The sequence below is a fragment of the Ostrinia nubilalis genome, chromosome 21 (genome assembly GCF_963855985.1).
Source record: "Ostrinia nubilalis chromosome 21, ilOstNubi1.1, whole genome shotgun sequence".
NCBI lineage: Eukaryota > Metazoa > Arthropoda > Insecta > Lepidoptera > Crambidae > Ostrinia > Ostrinia nubilalis.
In genome coordinates this window covers 4243733-4264180 of record NC_087108.1, presented here as the reverse complement: position 1 = coordinate 4264180, position 20448 = coordinate 4243733, and the positions used below count along the sequence as shown (strand labels likewise).

General features: G+C 38.2%; 1 protein-coding gene across 1 annotated transcript; it reads left to right on the top strand.

Moving 5' to 3' along the window:
* Positions 1–1309: 1309 nt before the first annotated feature.
* Positions 1310–19302, top strand: LOC135082147 (fructose-bisphosphate aldolase). Its single transcript, XM_063976897.1, has 9 exons — positions 1310–1464; positions 4770–4886; positions 5592–5683; positions 8833–9007; positions 10776–10979; positions 11679–11794; positions 12468–12567; positions 13438–13637; positions 18399–19302. Exons 1-9 carry the CDS (start codon positions 1389–1391, stop codon positions 18492–18494), a joined length of 1176 nt encoding a protein of 391 aa, XP_063832967.1. The 5' UTR covers positions 1310–1388; the 3' UTR covers positions 18495–19302.
* Positions 19303–20448: the final 1146 nt, after the last annotated feature.

Genomic DNA, 20448 nt, shown 5'->3' with positions numbered 1-20448 from the left:
CTTTGCTTCATGAAAATGGAGTGGCGTCATTCTTTATCAACCAATTATTATTTTAATTGGTGATAAAAATGTCTTTTTTATGGAGATTTTATATGAAGCCATCAATTATTTAAAAATTAATGTGTCCACGTTGAAGAAAGAAATCCCCTACATTCTGAAATTTAATCTTATTAATAACTAGCGGCCGCCCGCGACTTCGTACGCGTGGATCCCGTTTTACCCCCTTCATCTATCTTACGCGGTTTAGATTTTTTCATACAAATGTTTTTTCCCGCTAACTCCCGTTCCCGTGGGAATTTCAGGAATTCCTTGTTGTAACTAAGCTTTAAGTTTACTAAGGTACCTACATACCAAATTTCAAGCGTCTAACTTAAGCGGTTTACATTTTTCATACAAAAGGATTTTCCCGCTAATTCCTGTTCCCGTGGGAATTCCTAAGTATACTATAACCTGCCCAGGAGTATGAAGAATAATTGTACCAAGTTTCGTTAAAATCCGTCGAGTAGTTTTTGTTTCTATAAGGAACATACAGATGGACAGACAGACAGACAGACAGACAGACAGACAGACAGACAGACAAAAATTTTACTGATTGCATTTTTGGCATCAGTATCGATCACTAATCACCCCCTGATAGTTATTTTGAAAATATATTTCATGTACAGAATTGACCTCTCTACAGATTTATTATAAGTATAGATGACTATCAATAACATCTTATCATGGCTTATAAAATGCTTTACAGGCTCGTATTACACTATTAGAAATAGCATACATGGCAATTAGTTTTTAAAAATATTATTTTAAATTATTTATTTAAAGAAACTGTTTAAAAAAAATAAAAAACAGAATGTGTGTAAGTAAATAAATAATTTTAAAAATTTAGGTATCTACCCATTAGATTTTGTTATATTTTACTTAATATTATTTCTTGCATTTTCAAAACTCGTAGCTATTAAAAGAGTTTTAAATTAATGAAGGTTAATAATTATGATTATTACTTTTTTCACCTTACGTCATTATGATTTTTTTTAAACTACCCTTCCCTGTCGACCGCCACCACCCACGAGCCACGAGCCCACGACCATGCCTTCCTTTGGCTCATATACACTGTGACAATAATAATAATTGAGCTACTTCTGAGTTATAAAAAATAGAAATAAATAGCTCATTAATTTCTTTAGCATCACTAGAGCTGTCAAACCGTTTTTCGAAATTCAAATTTGTCAACAAATCAAAACAAATGAAAGTTTGCTGACAAGCTCAAAGTGATAAGTTTTGGTGAGTTTTTGATAGAACCGTTTTATAATGTCGAGTATAAGATTTTTCCTTTATTTTTAAGTGAAATTTTACAATTTATTATATTTTGATAAAATTTACAAATCACAATGGCACCAAAGGGTAAAGGGAAAGGTAAAAAGGGACCGCCAGAGTCAGGATGGATGCCTGGGTTTGGAACCAAGGGTATGTTTACTCTGTCAGAACTTCTCTCTTTCTACTTCACACTTAGTTCAAAAACTTTTAAAGTGATTAGGAAACTGTAAACCATTTTTAAGAATTAATTTAATTATCCATTCTAAAGAAGAAATGTGTGTGAATCTTCTTAGATAGTTCTTGTAAGAGACTAGTCTTCTTTTCAAAAATCTCTTCACCAAAACTTTTCATTTTAGAATTTCTATTTTTAACTTGATTATTAGTTTTTATTTTATTTTAAATTACCCACTTAATGAAGTTATAAACATACTTCTTACATAAACTAATTTAAAGTTTTTTCCAATGGTTTACCAGTATAATTTGGTATCAATATTTTAAGCTATAACATAACTACTCAACTCACTTATTCAAGTGTACAAAAATCAAGATAAAATTGTTACACTGATAATTGAGTCCGGCTCAGTTCTTTATCGGAGGAAAAGTTAAATGTCACTTATTTTATCTGTACGATACCCAGCAACACTAATAGACACACCCACCAGCTGACGTAAACTAATGTTGAATAATTTATTCTAGATAACTTGTAAAACTGGTTTGGGTAATTAGGTATTATTATTCCTTAAAGACACACCTCCAATTTTTTTTTCTTAGAAAAATATTTTGCTTTTGGGCATACATGTTTATTTCTTGACTGCCTCCTCTGGGCTAGAACCAGGGTACACCCATGCTTACCTACTGATCTCTCAGACTATTTGAATTATAAAGTATTACCCTGCCTAAAAATATCTCATTTGCCCCTCCCTGAATCAGACTGCCTCCCCTGAGTCAGAACCTGTACTTACGCCCATGCTGACTGGCCTCCAGATGATTGACGTACTTATGACTCTGCCTAAAAATCTGATTTGCTTCCCCTGGATTAAACTGCCCCCTGGGCCGGTACCAGGGTACACATATGCTTACTGGACTCCAGACTATTAACGCATTACCCTGTTTAAAAATATTTTATCTAATTGTTCCCCTGGATCAGACGTCTCCCCTGGGTCAGAACCTGTACGCCCATGCTGACTGGCCTCCAGACTATTGACGTATTACCCTGCCTAAAAATGTGATTTGCTTCCCCTGGATTAAACTGCCCCCTGGGCCAGTACCAGGGTACACATATGCTTACTGGACTCCAGACTATTAACGCATTACCCTGTTTAAAAATATTTTATCTAATTGTTCCCCTGGATCAGACGTCTCCCCTGGGTCAGAACCTGTACGCCCATGCTGACTGGCCTCCAGCCAGACTATTGACGTATTACCCTGCCTAAAAATGTGATTTGCTTCCCCTGGATTAAACTGTCCCCTGGGTTAGAACCAGGGTACACCCATGCTTACTGGACTCCAGACTATTGACGCATTACCCTGTTTAAAAATATCTAATTGTTCCCCTGGATCAGACGTCTCCCCTGGGTCAGAACCTGTACGCCCATGCTGACGGGCCTCCAGACTAATGACGTATTACCCTGCCTAAAAATATCTCATTGCGTCCCCTGGATTAAACTGTACCCTGGACTGGATCCAAGGTACATCGACTTGTCTCTGAAATAATTACCTTACCCTGTCTAAAAATATCTGATTTGCGGCCTCTGGATCAAACTGCCCCCTGGGCCGGATCTAGGATACACCCAAGCCGACTGGTCGCTGACTGATTAATAAAGCGTATAGTACTGCCCCCTGGGTCGGAACCAGGGTACACCGACTGGTTTCGTGACTGTTAGATTAATAAACCATAATATTACAGGGTCATTCCATCGTTTCGGGTGTTACGTTCGTACACACATATTTAACAATTTCATGTATTTTGAAATAGTATTTTAATAATGTTAGTGTCTTAATCTGTCCGTTTTTATTTGTTATGTCTAAATAATAAAGTTTGTACAGCTTATAATGTAGGATAACGAAAATATGAGTCGAAAAGTGTGCGTTTCGGGCGTTACGAGATTTTGCCTCTATGTTCTGACTGTTGCTGCATTTACTCGAAATTTAGCGAATTTTCTTAAGGAATCATACCTAAAACTTACAGGACTTCTAAAGTATGAAATTTACAAACCATGTAATATACAATCACTGTTACATAAAACGTTTTACTATTTTTTTATAAATTTTTTCTTTGTTTCGGGTGTTACAGTGGTTCTGTTTCGGGTGTTACGAGTACGAAAATTCAACGCTTTTTATCGATAAAATCGGTGTTTTATTAGTTTCTAGGTACTACAAAATAAGGAGTACAACAAATAAACACAAATAGAGCGAATTCTGGTTTGAAATTACGAAGCAGCTTTTTTTTTTAAATATACAAAGTTCAAGTTTAATTTTTCCTCAAAATATAGCTTTTTCTATTGTTTTTGGCTTGAAATAGCATTACTTTAATTTCGAATTACGATATTTATTGGAAATGTCGAACATCGAGACTTTTTAGCAATACCTTAATTTTAGTGTTAAGTCAACATTTCAAAAAAGTCTTAAATAGAGAAATATGACTTCTTTTCCGATGCCAGCGCTAGAGGGAGGTGGAAGGACCCTCACAGTAATACTTATTGACGTCTCCAAGCAATATACACACATTATCGACAATCAATAAAAATGTGATACCCGAAACGTTTCGGGCGTTACAGTTTTTAATCAAGAAAAAAACACACATAATTAGTATCATGCTCAGATATTAGTTAGTATTTGAAATCATTACTACCATGACCTTACTTTTACCAAATATTGTTATCCTAATCCATGTGTAAGGTACAATAATAAAGCAAATACCTGTTTTTTTGTTTCGGGTGTTACATCGCCGAAGTTACAAGAAAACACACTTAATACTTGATGATTATCCATTTTTTTGGGACTATGACGCTATCTACCAATACTATGATAAATACCCTCAAATCATATAGTAGCAAAACGGTTCACAGATTGATAGTTTTTTTTTAAATCGAATTACTAATAATTAGAGAGAAAATGATCATTCAGACAGTTGACTTAAGTATAGACTTTGAAGACTAATAACTTAAAAATTACTTGTTTCTTTCAGATTTTTTTTGTTGCACATTATAATTTGAAATGTTTACTTTCAAAATTCATCAGATTTAATGCGAAAAGAACATATTTAGTTTTTCACCCTCGGTAACATTTGTCATGGAATGACCCTACACCTACTGTCCTCTGGGCCGGAACCAGGGTACACCGACCGTTCTTTGACTGTTACCCAGTACCCTGTATCAAACTGTCCCCTGGACCGGATCCAGGGTACACCCATGCCATGTCCTTGACTGTTTGACTAATAAATGGTATTGTTACAGCCACAATGAGCACCTACTTCCAGTACCCGACCCCCGAGTTGCAGGAGGAGCTGAAGAAGATCGCGCAGGCGATCGTCGCTCCCGGCAAGGGTATCCTCGCTGCCGATGAGTCCACTGGTGAGTCTTAACACAGAGGGTTAAAGTCTAATTTACTTTAACCATTGAATCGGAGATGTGAGTTCAAGTTTTTCTTTTTGAACTACTTATAGCACAAAGTAGTAAAGTCAGAAATAAGGTTGACTGGTTGAGCCATCATCGCGTTCGCTTCACCACATTACCAACGTGAAGGGAACGTAGAATGTGTATTGAAATGAAATTGTGTTCGCGCCGCGACAGAGACAAGTGTCCAAGACAAGAGACCGCGCCGTTGCTTGACTGATGCCCGTTTTCACCATCAATCCGTAATTTTCAAGTGACTCCTTTGAAAACAAAATTCATGTTACGTGTTATCACGGCAGGTAGGTATGGATAGGCCATTTTCCTGAGTAAAAAAGGGTCACGGACACCCAAGTCAATGAACGGTCGCGGTTTCTATCTCTTGTCTCAGTCGCCTGTGCCGGTCGTGGCGCAAAATGGCCGTCTTTAAGTGATTTGGGTTTAGGTGAAAACCCTGATTTTCCTAAAATGAATCACGTAGATCCAACTTAATGTGTCACTTCTGAACTTGCGGCCGATTCTACTTCACTGGAATTGGACTTAACTATATTTGAAGTGTCTTTCCTCGTTCCCAAAATGTCTATTGCTTTGACTGGACTGGAACTGACTTTCCTTCCCAAAAATCTATGGCTTTGAATGGAACCAAACCTGGACCTTTGCTCTCAGGAACCATGGGCAAGCGTCTCCAGGACATCGGCGTGGAGAACACTGAGGAGAACCGCCGCAAGTACCGCCAGCTCTTGTTCAGCACTGACCCGGTAAGTGGCCATCATTTATAATAAAACGTACTTTATGTATTTGAGACAAGGATTCTTTTTCTATGACATGACTGTGAAATTCAACATCAAACTCTTCTGTGTGTGACAAACATGTACTTATTTTATGTATTTATAGCGAGGCTTCTTTTTCTGTCACTTGACATCATTCAATATCAGGTCACTTAGTCTCCACTGCAGGAGAACCACCCTCAACCGCTGGCTTACCCAGCTTTTCAGCCTGGGTGGACTGACAGTCTGGCCCAGGAGAGAGGGATAGTATGTCCCAGGGTGGATCAGTATGGTCCAGGGAGGCAGACTTAGGCGATGATTAGATTTTTCCCCATTATTAGACACTTGAATGGGGGGAGGAATGGGAGAAACTACCCTCCCCTGCCTCCACCTCGGTACCCTGTTCAATTTACTAGAGGTAAATAGAAGATTATTTTGGTCTACACCCCCATGCTGGCCGGACCGGTAAATTAGTAATTCAGAGGGCTAAGTGTGAGTTTACATCATACGTTGTCACTATAGTCTTTTTCACCTAAGATGATCCGTATGACGTTTCGAGTTTGAAAGTTATAGAGATGTCACATAACTAAACCATAGCGATTTATCTATCGATTTTTTTCTAAGAGTTAGTAAAACCTACTTTTAGAGAAATATTTTGTATAGGTGTCATTTAACAAAAAACATGTTTTTTTTAATTACAAATATTTTTGTAACAATTTTTTATTGATAATATTCAAATTCCATGGACTTCGTGTTCAAAAAAACGATCCCTAAATAGTACTGGTTCTATTTCTTTAAATTAAAAACTATTAATTTATTTTCAATGCGTTTATTAAGTCAACAATCGAAAAATATAGTTGATTTTTGTGATGTTTTTAATAACTAAGTATTCACTGCAATCGATTAATGAAACTATTTTGTAATCGATTTTGTTATACATCAAATACCCCAGCACTAAATCTATTCCGTTTCACACGTTGCGTAAATTAAATAAAAAATATTTTTACATCGTATTTAATTAAAATATAATCAATAGACTCAGATTTTACTATATATTTAAAGACAAGTAGTTAAATTTTTTTTATTATATTGCTAATAAAATACAAATATTTTTTCAAAAATATTCTGCATATGTAGTATGCGTAATATGGATAACCTTGAAGTGTCATACGGATCATCTTAGGTGAAAAATACTATAGTGAGCGCGTTTGATGTAAACTCACACTAGGACCTCAGGATTAATTCGGTATTACTAGAGACTACCTACTTACCTACAAACTATCTTAGAGTAAATAGACAGCAAATAAATTATCTATTTATTAATATCGTTCCGAACACCGGAACGCTTTTTCACGTTGAACAAACAATTCTTGTTATCGTATTTACTTACTTGTTTTAAACAAACAGGGCCGTTATGCAATATCTATTAAAAACATTGTGAACTTTGGCAGTGGCACAAAATGGCAATGTGTAATTACTATGTAAATTATTTGACTTATCTTTCTATTAAATAAGTAGATCATAAAATATCTATTTCCTTCATTACAAACGGCTATGAATTATAAAGCAACGAGATTTTCTCCTCTATGGAGAGGGGATGGAAGACCAGACTTTCTGAAATTTTAATCTAGAAACGAATTTTAAGGTACCCACCTATAGGATTTTCTATTCGTTTAGCGAACCGCTCAACGAACCTCCTGTTTGCAAAAAATACGCTTTTGTCGGGGTTTTGCATCCAATAGAGGAAAACAACACTGATGATTCAAAACTTTGCATGCAGCAGAAACATTAGTAATTTAATAGTTTGGACCTTGTAAAGGCTAGTTTTTGTAACTGATCTATTTGGATTTTGTAAGATATTTTACATCGAAAATCATACCATATCAAAACACAGCTTTGGCTGGTTATTTACTAGTGGATCGGTGGGTGTGCGCAGCCGCGGCCCATACCGGTTCTACAGTTGTTTGGCGACGGTCGCGTATTACTTATTCATACAAACTTGATCACGAGGGACGGGGCATGTGCTTTTAACGGAATGTAAGGAATTTTCCCACTTACAACATTTATCCGAGAATAACTCCTGGTATAACTGGCACATTGACAGTTTCAGTAGGTATAGGAAATATGTCAAAATGTCGAATTACTGACGATTTATTCTAAGATTAATATTTACTCTTGTTTGGTCGAATCTATTCTTAGTAACATTTCTGAAAAGTTACACAAGGGATAAATAAATTGCATTTTCTAAAAAATTTGAAACGTCTTAGCTAGATTTAAATTCTTACTTACTTTTATAAACCTAACATCAAAAATCACTATTTGAACTGTCTTTTGCCTGTAACAAATCAAATAAATGTAAAAGCAAATAAATGTAATGGAAAAATGCAGTTCACAAACATATTTAACCGAAGATCAGCCTCATCTCACAAACATTTGCTCTTCAAACAGTGATATCCGAAGATAATTTATGCTAACGAAGTAATTGTTTCAAGTATTTGATAATTTTCAATACTTAAACCAGAATATCGGAAAAATTCGGCCAGCCAGTGTGGCGATTGATTTGTCCTCTATTCGTCTCTGGTAAATTAATTACCATGCTTCTGCAATGGAGACTAAATGACCTGGTGATGATGATAAAACAATTGATTGATTGATTCATCCGACTGATTTCGGCCATGGCGAACTATTCGACTTCTAACTTTCTTGGCGGCGCTGGTGCACCCGAAAATGGCTCACATAGCTTCGCGGCAAACTCTCTCGTACATTGAGTGCATCTGAGACAAACAATAAAACAATATTCTCAATTATTCTCTTCTTGTCGTGTCGACAACAAATGTGTCAAAAACAATATTGAGCACCTAATAGACAATCTAGCAATAATTCTCGCTTATTGCATACTTTTTGTCGGCCGATAGTTTAGTCGGGCAGATAATCAGTATGGGCACATGTCATTTCCATACATATGGAAGTGCGCACATTACACCGATTTAATATCGGCCAATTCTTCATACAAATTAAAATCGGGCCCAACTATCGGCCAACTAAAAGTTGGTGGTCTGCGCCTAGGTTAAAACATTTTGCCCCAGATTTCCACAGTTTCAACAATAGAACGTCTGTTATCAACTCCCATCCATCCCCAGGCTCTCTCCGAAAACATCTCCGGAGTGATCCTCTTCCACGAGACGCTGTACCAGAAGGCGGACGACGGCACGCCGCTGGTCAGCCTGCTGGAGAAGCGCGGCATCATCCCCGGCATCAAGGTCGACAAGGGCGTCGTCCCGCTGTTCGGATCTGAGGACGAGTGCACCACCCAGGGTAAGAAGATAGCAGCTTTTTCGTATGTCCCCTTAGTCTGTGTGTCCTCTCATTTCAGCCAAAGGACGTCCACACTGTGATCTGAAGACCAGTGCTTTACCCAGGGTAAGAAAGTAAAGTACCATGTCTTTGGCAGTCCATAGTCTTTGTCTTTCCTCTCATTTCAGCCAAAGCACGTCCACAACTAGACTAAAGGCCTTTAAAGGGTTTTCTGACACTTTATCTGCGTACGAGTGCCACACCCAGGGTAAGTAGCAACCGAAGTCTCTGCATATCCCCTCATTTTAGCCAAAGGACGGCCACTGCTGGACCAAGGACTCCTCTAGGACTTCCATAGTGACATCCTGCATGGCACTCAGGGTAAAAATCTGCTGCAGTCTCGCGTCTTTTCTCCCATTTACCATTTTTGCCGAAGAACGTCCTCTGCTGGACAATGGTCTCCTCCAAGGACTTCCACAATAACCGGTCCTGCGCTACCCGCACCCAGAAACTTCTAGTGACCTTCACCAGAACCTAGAAAGCCTTCTGCTGGACAAAGGCCTCCCCCAAGACTTTCCACAATAATTGATTCCGCGGTACCCGCATCCAGGTGCTTCCAGCAACCTTCATCACATCATCGGTCCTCCGAGTCATGTATTTTTGGTCCATGCTTACTCGAGAACTTTTAGCCCCAACGGTCATCAGTACCACGAGCTATCTGCTCCGTCTGTCCACATACACTTTCACGCCTTGTCTATCTTATGATAGAAACAAGCACGACCTGCCAAGACGTTATCTTATTGTGAAGACGCATGCAAATTAAGTGATCATTTCGCTACAGGTCTAAATAAAAGTTTAAAATAAATAGCAGATTTTAGCGACGTTTTTGATAGGTACGGGCCTAAGACGTTTGGCGTATGTCCAATGAATGCAAGGTGAATATTATTCTCATACATATGTAAGTTATGTAACGACTGGAATGGTCTATGTCTTTCGTCTCCTTACCCAAGTCAAAATGTCTTTCATTTTATTATCGACTTATCACATGTCAAATTGTCATCTTGTTTACGAGTAGGTACTGTAAAACCACTTGAGGGGTTTAAATAATAAGCGGGTTCTTTTATAGCTGGGATAATAGGATCATTAAGTAATCAATTGCTTTTGGAAATTTCCGATGGAAAATTTATGCATACAATCTGTGTCAGACTTACGGCCATCTTGGAAACAAATGGTCAACTGACATTGACAAATAATTTTCCATGACTGATGTTGTGCATATAGGAGTTGTAAAACATAACTTTTCCAGTCCATAACTACTCAATAAACTCGGGTATTGCATACGAAAACATAATAATTATGTTTTATTGGTGTAAAAGCTTCTTATCACATTGTTAATTACTACTTTAAACTGCTTGTGTTCCAAATAAAGAAAAATAAGATAAAAACAAATAAAGCAATAAATATTGACATAAATTAATCGATATGTTGTGCTGAGACGTCAATATAGGATAAATATTTATTTATTTTAAATACACAATCAGGACTATTCCCACCTCTCGTTCCCATTCCCACCGCTGCAACTTCTGTGTAGCCAATAAAAACACAACCAATGAAGGTCATATAAGTTGATCAAGTAGACGATTATAACCCGGGCCTTTTCTTTCAAGGCAAGAGTGAAAAGACACAAGACTGCATCGCACTTAAAATCAGGTGTTATTCCAGTCAAATACCTGCCTTGTTCTGCATAAAAAAAAACAATCGATCAAGCTAACATTATTCTTTCTTTCAGGTCTGGACGACCTTGCCCAGCGCTGCGCCCAGTACAAGAAGGATGGTTGCCACTTCGCCAAGTGGCGTTGCGTGCTGAAGATCGGTCGCAACACGCCGTCCTACCAGTCTATCCAGGAGAACGCTACTGTTCTGGCCCGCTACGCTTCCATCTGCCAGAGCCAGCGTATCGTGCCCATCGTGGAACCCGAGGTCTTGCCTGATGGTAAGTCTGACCTTGTCAAAGAATCTCTTAGCTAAGTGGCGTTGCGTGCTGAAGATCGGTCGCAACACGCCGTCCTACCAGTCTATCCAGGAGAACGCTACTGTTCTGGCCCGCTACGCTTCCATCTGCCAGAGCCAGCGTATCGTGCCCATTGTGGAGCCCGAGGTCTTGCCTGATGGTAAGTCTGCCCTTGTCAAAGAATCTCTTAGCCAAGTGGCGTTGCGTGCTGAAGATCGGTCGCAACACGCCGTCCTACCAGTCTATCCAGGAGAACGCTACTGTTCTGGCCCGCTACGCTTCCATCTGTCAGAGCCAGCGCATCGTGCCCATTGTGGAGCCCGAGGTCTTGCCTGATGGTAAGTCTGACCTTGTCAAAGAATCTCTTAGCCAAGTGGCGTTGCGTGCTGAAGATCAGTTGCATGTCACGCCACCTTAGCAATCTGATTGACACAGGGACTGGAATTCTGACCTATTATTCCTAGACTGCATCTCACATAACGTCAGGTGTGATTGCGGTCAAATACTTGCCATGTTCTGCATTAAAAAAAACTTGTAGCTACAGACAAATCGAAGCATTCGCCGGTGTCGTGCACGAGTTCCATCATTGGATTCCTATTCCAAAAGTATCGATAGATTTACTGTCGATAAGACTGTCGGTCGATAGTTTAATTTTGAATCTTACAATTTTTATCCTTACAGGTGAGCACGACTTGGACCGCGCCCAGAAGGTGACCGAGGTGGTGTTGGCTGCCTGCTACAAGGCTCTTAGCGACCACCACGTCTTCCTCGAGGGTACCCTGTTGAAGCCCAACATGGTAAGCATTTATCACGTATTCACGTTTAGCTAATCCCAACGCTGGGAGATTGACGCTTTTAACAATGATTGTAACTGAACAAACTCATAAAACTCATTTTATTTTGCAAGTAGGCTTTTAAAAAGCACCTTTAAACGTCACAGTAATAACCCTACCACTGCTTCGAAACAATAAATGGGCCAGTGCTGAGAAGAAGCAGTGCAAGAAACTCAGTCACTATAGTCAGCCTATTTTTCAAGTAACGACTATGATAATAGAGAACAAGAGGGTTTTTTATACATGGCGATGGCACTACATAAGTGTCATCGACTATGACCCTTGACACACCGATCGTGTCAAGAAATTCTTTTTCACCAATACCAGAAGTTTTCGAAAATGGAAACGAAAGAAAAAAAAATGAATATTCTTTGAGAAAATTGGTCGTCCTAACTTAATTTTATCGAGATTTTGCTTTGAAAATGGCACAACTATGTTTATTTTTCATACAAAGGATTTCATATCATATCATAGTTGACAGAGTAGCTAGACGGGCGCCCGCAGTGAGTGTGCGAGCATGACATCAACATAATTACGCGCGAGCGATAAGGATGGGTAGCTTGGGGTTATTGGACAAAATTCTACGTGCTCGGAGACCGGGCTTTAGTATAGAAATTGACTGATATTTGTTGCACAGGTGACCGCCGGCCAGTCGTGCAAGAAAACGTATACTCCCATGGACGTCGCACGCGCTACCGTCACGGCTCTTCTCCGGACCGTGCCCGCTGCCGTTCCCGGTAAGTCAAGAAAACTAGTGTTGTTCCACGATATCGATACTATCGATAATATCAGATTACAGACAATTTTTCTGGATACCTTTCTTTTGCTTCTGGTGAATTAGATAGTCTAATTCACTTGACGACGATGATGATAAGGAGATCAAAATATGTACCCACGATTATGGTTATTACTTAATTACTACTTCATTCATTACTTTTCGATAATATAATATGCCTGATAGATTTATTACTAGGAACTTATCTGCCAGATAAACTACAAGTTTTGGTTTCACATTCTGTTATACAGCACCTTTTGTTAGATAGCAATAGATCAATGTATCTGAAACTTTAAGAGGAACCGGTTGTCCTCTTCATTCATGTAGGTCCATTCAATGAGGGCTATCGTTTTTATACTTAACAGTTGGCACCCCTGGCGATTGATAGGACCTTACTCTACAGTGGCGCCATCTTGATGAGTGCAAATGCGATAGTCCTCCTACCACTTTAGCACTCACCAGTTGGTGCCACTGTCTTCGCTACTAGCAAGTGACAGGACCTTACTCTACAGTGGCGCAAACTGGTGAGCGCTAAAACGATAGCCCTCATTAGATCACGCAACAATAGCTGTCAAACGTAAACACTACGATGAACGATGAGTCTTTTATAATGCTAACAGCAAGGGACTGGAATTCGCTGCCTTCTGCCGTCTTTCCCGATGACTATAATCGGGTCCTTTTCAAGGCGAGAGTGAATAGGCACTTACAAGGCAGATATGTACCATCCAAGACTGTATCCCATTTAACACCAGGTGCGATTGTGGTCAAATACCTGCCTTGTTATGAATAAAAAAACTACGTAAATATGCCAATCAAAAACCCCTATTTCCAGGCGTTACATTCCTCTCCGGTGGCCAGTCTGAGGAGGAGGCCTCCGTCAACTTGAACGCCATCAACGCGGTTGACCTCAAGCGACCCTGGGCCCTGACCTTCAGCTACGGTCGCGCTCTCCAGGCGTCCGTACTCCGTGCTTGGGCCGGCAAGCCTGAGAACGTTCTGGCTGGACAGCAGGAGCTTCTGAAGAGAGCCAAGGTGAGGGAATGTGGGCCTTATGGCTGAGGAGTTAGGTGGAGTTTAGTGTGGTTTACAGGTCTAACTTTAGCGGTGGGGGGTTTGGTTGAGGGAAACTGGATCTTCAGGCGTCCGTACTCCGTGCTTGGGCCGGCAAGCCTGAGAACGTTCTGGCTGGACAGCAGGAGCTTCTGAAGAGAGCCAAGGTGAGGGAATATAAGCCTTATGGCTGAGGAGTTAGGTGGAGTTTAGTGTAGTTTACAGGTGTAACTTTGGGGGTTTGGTTGAGGGAAACTGGATCTTATGGCGGAGGAGTTACGGTCGTGCCCTCCAGACTTTAGTCCAAGCCTGAGCCGGGAAGCCTAAGTACGTACTGGCTGAACAGCAGGATTCTGAAGAGAGCCAAGGTGAGGGAATATGAGCCTTATGGCTGAGGAGTTTAGGTTCAACGAATATGCCTTACAGATCTACAGGTTTAAATATAATGGGTGGTGGTTTGGGTGTGGGTAACTGGACCTTATGGCTGAAGAGTTATGGTCGCGCCCTCCAGGCCTCTGTGAGCCGCTGAAGAAAGTCAAGATGTGAGCAAAGGTGAGGAAAAATGGGTCTTATGGTTGAGGAGTTTAGGTGCAGAAAATATATTTTACAGACTTAACTTTAATGGGTGGGGGGATGGTAGTAACATCATGAGCTGCTGCAGAGAGCTTATGAGAAATTAGGCCTTATCATGAAGATGTTAAGAGCTACCAGGATCGCAGCAGCGTTGAACAGGTATCTGTCAGTTAACAAATGTACCACGTCGAAGAGTGCACATTTGTTGATAAGGGTTTTGACACTTGTCAATGCCACATTTTGAGAAGTTTCGATAGATGGAGCTATTTGTATTTTTGGCCTTTTTTACTTTTTATTTATTGCTTACTAATCTGTTGTGTTGCTTTTTATGAGTTGTGTTAATTAGAATAATTGCATGCAGTAGAAGTAATAAAGATAATAATATGAGATAGTATAAGAAAACAAGTTATTATTGATATTTTTTTGAAGCTTTATGGAACCAACATTTCTTAATACATTTTTATAATCTTCATAATATTGTTTGAGTGTGATAAAAACATGAAAACATCACTTCAAAATCGAATAATACTAGTTTTTTCAAAACTTATTGTCCCAATTCTGTGGCAATATATTTTTCTTTATAGGACTGTGGCGGCTGACCAATTAATGAGTGGCATATTGGCCAAGAGTATAGCCGTTTTGATGTACATATTTTATAAATCACACACTCTACATATAATACTTTAAAATCATCATTTTGCAGCTTGAGAAACTTTGGTTCTACTAATTCTCACTGTCGTAATATTTCCCCTAGAAGTAGTACTAATTAGTGTGTTTTTTTTTCTCCACAACCATCATCACGCACGCGACGACGCCATGGCACCACGTGAATCACGCGCATTCTATATTTAAACTTTTAATTTTACTTAAACGGAATGTCACTCTATTCCTTTGCCAATTTTCTTGTCTAACCATAAATGGATTGTAAAAAAAATATTTACAACACTAATTTCTAATCTGTAAACGGAATGGCATTTTATTCCTTTGCCAATAATATTGTTTGACCATTTATAATCTGTATTTTTTCTTTTTTTGTTCATTCACGCTTTCTTTTCGTTCTGTTGGTAATACGTCTGTACAATTTTAAAAACAATAGGCTAACGGTCTAGCCAACCAAGCAAAATACGTAGCCGGTTCGATTCCGTCTCTAGCTGCTTCCAAATCCAACTTTGTGAAGTCCCACGCCTACTAAAATGTTATCTTTGAAGAGTTTATGGTTAAATCTCGAATTTTTCGATTTACACTGAGATTTTAAATTATTGAAACAATCATGAGATAAAGAGTCTATATATTAATGATTATACAAGTTGTTATTATGATAAAATTTTAGCAATCGAGAACGACTTTTGTATGTTATGTAATGATCATGGCGGCTGGCTACTACGCAACAATAAATTATTAATATTCCAATGAATTACAGTCTTTATACTCTACTGTTTTTGTATGATTAAAATCACCACTACTAAAATTGTCATTCTCAGTGTAGAATACATTTTAGTTTAGTGTTGCTAGATTAGTTGCTATTATTTACATTTCACCCTATAAACTAGCGAGGAAACACTGTGATCTGACTTTACCCTTTTGAAATACATAATAACTTTTATTCTACTATTTGAATGAATTAAATTATGTGTACTTTCTCAAAATAATGAAAATTTGATTTAGGTCACTGTGGTTCTTTGCCAAAACTTGTCATAATGCATGGTGAGTTGTTTTTTACATTCCGTTCTGACTTACTGTACTTATTTAGCTTAACAAAACATTATTTACTAAATGTAGTCAAAGCTTATGTACTGAAATTGCCTTTTCTGTAGCTACTAAAATACCGCTATATTATGTAGGTATTTGCATTGCTCTGTTTGCGTATTTCGTTATTGTTATTAAGCACAATAAAAAACTTTATTATGCTTTTTGCGTGTTTTTAGTATTGCTGTATTTATGTACTATATTTTGAAAACCCTTTCATATATTTGGACTTGAACACCATAGACAATTTTCAAAGGTACACAGTCAGTTTCTGAATACAATGAATATTTAATCGGACTATTAAATTGAGCTTATTTCTCAATCCACTGATACATTTTACCTTGAGAAAGACGACAGCACATCAGACAATACATTTTCGTTGCAAAGTCGCCCTTATCGCAACTACGTAAGATACCACAGTGCTTACGTTAACGTGCTGTCGACGGTCTATGCCTATGGTATTTGCGTTCACTAGATGGCGCCACCAGATGTAACTGGTGGCGTTGAAGCGGTGAGAGCTATCGTGTTTGCTCTTGCCAAGAGATGGCACCACTGGCGTAATATGGGATGTATCCCTATGGCGCATGTACACTATGCGGAATATTGATCGAGACGAAGCGCGAGAACGTACACCGAAGTATGGGCGACTCGCGGCGAAACTAACCAAAGTGCGTATTTACACTACGTCTAGATCAATTTCCCTCATAGTGTACTTGCGCCACTAGACAAGTCACAAAACGCGACAGTTGTAAATTCGAAAACCCTTCGCTTCGGCGTTATTTTATGTAGTTCGTCTCTAGAAGCGATTTCGAAATTACAACTGTCACTTTTGTCTAGGGGGAATGTCACCCTAAAGTTTAGATAAGTGTTACTTGACTATTAAATATGGCATCTTGTTATTGAAGATAATGATTGAAATTGCTTCTTCATCTAAACTGTTACACTGAATTTTAGTTGTTGAAGGCTTTATTATTATCAAATCTGGTACTTTCACTAGTAAGTGTAATAGGTAGTACCTGCACTTGTTAATCACAGAAAGGTATTTATATTTTTAGCCTACATAATAAACTCTATAGATAATAGAGGGTTTATTAAAAACCTAACATATAACGTCACATTACTTAGCTTGTCGATATCACAAAACACTCTAAAACGGGGTCCAACTACCTAATATTATATTTATTGTAACTGTAAAAAAGAAATAAACACTAACATGTTGTACATTCCACACTTGTTGATTCCAAGTCATGTTATCTAACCGGACTTAATTAAAAACATTCTGTTGGCACTTGGCAAGAATCCTGTTTTCCTACGTCCGTATCTAAAAATAATGAGTCTTCCAGTTACCACCTTCAATGATTTATAAATTAAACACCAAATGTCAACAAAAATCTATTCTAGAATCTTAGAAGTAGGCCCATGTCACTAGAAGAAAAAATATTTAAAAATTCAAACCAGTGACTTGGGCCATTAGACTAAGAGCTAGTGAACGCCAGACCTACGTCATAGAATAGTTTTGACGGTTCCAACTCCTTGCCGGACAATTTTTTAGGGTAGCTGCCAAAGCCACCATGACCCAAACTTCACATTGCACCAAGTTTCTTACCTATGTTGGGAGCATACGCTGACAAACTTTCAGCTTTTATAAAATGACGTAGGTCTGGCGTTCACTAGCTCTTAATCTACGTGGACCAAGCTTAAAGTGGGCCAAGTCACTGGAAGACTCAAATAACACAATTTGATGATTTTCGCTCGACAGCACAACAGCAACTGACGTGTTCAAAACAAGTTTCTGCTTTTATACCTAGATAAGGGCCCCTTGGACTTGTTGATAACTTATCACTAACCGGATTTTCATTCCAGTGGGGGGTCTTATTTTGTTGCTAAGATGGATCATATTGCTTTGTTCTAGCGGCGATGATAACAAATTGTTTTTAGTCTCAGCTTTATCTGTTTTTAAATGTTAAGACTGTATAATAATTATGATGTTTGCCTAGTTTGTTAATGAATATATTATGCAAAACAACTCAAGCGAGGTTTGAAGGACAGCGCATGTTCTATGAACCAATAGGAATCATTCGTGTTATTTGTTCAAGAGCGGTTTCTGTAGATAACTCTTTATCTAATCAGCTCGCCTAGACAAGGGGCAAATCGTGACAGTTGTAATTCCGAAAACCCTTCGCTACGGTGTTTTTTTGTATGAGCGATGAGCGAAGTAACTACTACTTCGCTCCTTGAAGGGATTTCGAGATTCAACTGTCACGTTATGCCACTTGGCTAGGGGGCGAATTTCATAGAATGACGTTTTGTTTTTCTTCACTATCTTTTGTTTTCGACCAGAAAAAAAATTTTTTACTGTCTTATCTTTTGTTTTCGACCAGTATGCAACAAAAATATTTAAAAATACTCTTTCTTCTTTTCCAGGCTAACGGCCAGGCCTCCCAGGGCAAATACGTCGCTGGATCAGTAACAGGTGTGGGCGCCGACTCCGGCCTTTTCGTTGCCAACCACGCTTACTAAACACACACTTTTCCACACTAGCAACACTCGGTCTATGCACCGTTTGACAGATTGACAGATGTTCGCGCGCCATTTTCTTTTCGTGGTCCAATTATGAAATAGTGACGCGTCACACCACTCACAAAGCTATGTCGATATCAATTTTTTTTGCTATTTTAATTACTACAAAATTATGTCTGAATCTTCTTGTGACGCGTCTTTTATTTCGCGGTCCATCAAAATGTCGGTTTGACAGTTAAATTAGCTGTCAAAATGCGATTTATCGACACTATTAACTTTTGTCGATATAATCGCTGACAAAACAACTGAAACTATCATTTTTCTATGAACATTCTAGTTTTTTTTAGTAAAACGCATATTTATGTAAGCATATGCCTCGAATATAAGATCAACATTGGTCACGTAGAGTGTGTAGTGTTGTATTCGTATGTTGAGATTATAGATTAGTGCTTCATCGATTGCGTAGAATATTAAAAGGCGTACAACTTAGCTTGCAAAGATTCTTAAATCTATTTTGATGTTAAAAATATATGAGCATTTAAAAAATGTTGTATCGTCTCAAAAAATATGTCGATTCTATTCAGAAGAGTCCTTGCAAGAGTAAAATATTGAAATTATATCTAGAAAAATATTAGATCGATGTTGTTAAATCAAATGTTAAAAATTTATTTGTAAATTGTATTAAGTATTACAGAAACGTTACATACTGTTAATTTTTATCCATTTATATGGTTTTATATTTATTATCATTTTAGTTGTAATGTAATTTTGATATTTTTAAGATTAAAGTTATATCTTCAATCAGGTATGTAGTTTGTTTCATTTGTCACCCTGTAGAATATTGAGAGAATACCTATCTTGTTATAAACATTGCACACAGTTAAAATAAAATCCATGTAGAATTTTTTAACTTACAGATCCCAACTGTTGTGTAGGCCTACTTATCTCGTAATAATAAATTTTAATATTGCACCACTACCGCTACAAAATAATGTACATATTAAACATAACTATAAATTTCGATATTATGAAAAAGTTAGTTGTAGGGATCTATAATTTTGCGTTTTTCTCATTCAGCGCCTAAACCTTCTATTTTGAAAATGAAAAGAACTACCGTAAAAAGAAAAACTAAGAAATATTGCGAAGCCCACATACAATTAATTTTCAATGCACTATATTCCCAAATACAGGAGTTTTTAATAAGTAGTTGATCAAAAAAAGAGTTCAATTCTAGTAATTAAATACGTAAAAAAACGTCATCCCCATACTAAATGATTGATTGCTGATGATATATTTGTATGGAAAGGCAGTTATTTTAACTTCGGCCCCCTGGAAAAAGTAGTTACATTTGCGCAGTAGACTGTAGAATCAATCCTTTTTGTTTGATCAAGTATAAAAATAACACACTTATAATACCTGTGTTTTGTAACCCTTGCAAACGCCGTCTCTACCAACAATAGAGTTATTTCAAGAACGTTCCTAATTTGGTATGTTCTTCACAATGTCCTATTTCAGTGGCGGTGACATAATAATAAAGGGTTTTCGAGACGCCATTGTTTTAAAGTTTCCCAATGACTTACGAGCTTTTGGCGGCATTGTGGGTCTTTGTAGTGGTACCAATGTCCCCTTGAATGTATTTCCCGATTTCGACGGTGGATGTCCCATATTATTTTGTTTCCCAACCTTACGACTTAACGAGCTTTCGACAGCATTGTGGATATTTGTAGTGTTGCCAGTGTCCCCTTGAATGTATGTCCCGATTTCAACGGATGTCCCATAATACCTTTCATAATTTGTAGTGGTCACACACAGGTTCTGATCTATTCAGTCAGTCAGTTAAGCAATGCAGATTTGAGACAGTTTTTGTCTGAAAACTCTTATTCATAAAAGTTATGCCATAGCTAAAATACCTACTGCTTTGGCTCATTTCATGGAACCAAGTTAACATTTGTCA

Bases quoted from the DNA above. Each gene is read 5' to 3' on its own strand.
- LOC135082147 (XM_063976897.1), top strand. From the start codon at position 1,389: ATGGCACCAAAGGGTAAAGGGAAAGGTAAAAAGGGACCGCCAGAGTCA. The intron at 10,980-11,678 runs GTAAGTCTGACC...TTATCCTTACAG, and splicing joins ACCCGAGGTCTTGCCTGATG to GTGAGCACGACTTGGACCGC. The intron at 13,638-18,398 runs GTGAGGGAATGT...CTTCTTTTCCAG, and splicing joins AGCTTCTGAAGAGAGCCAAG to GCTAACGGCCAGGCCTCCCA.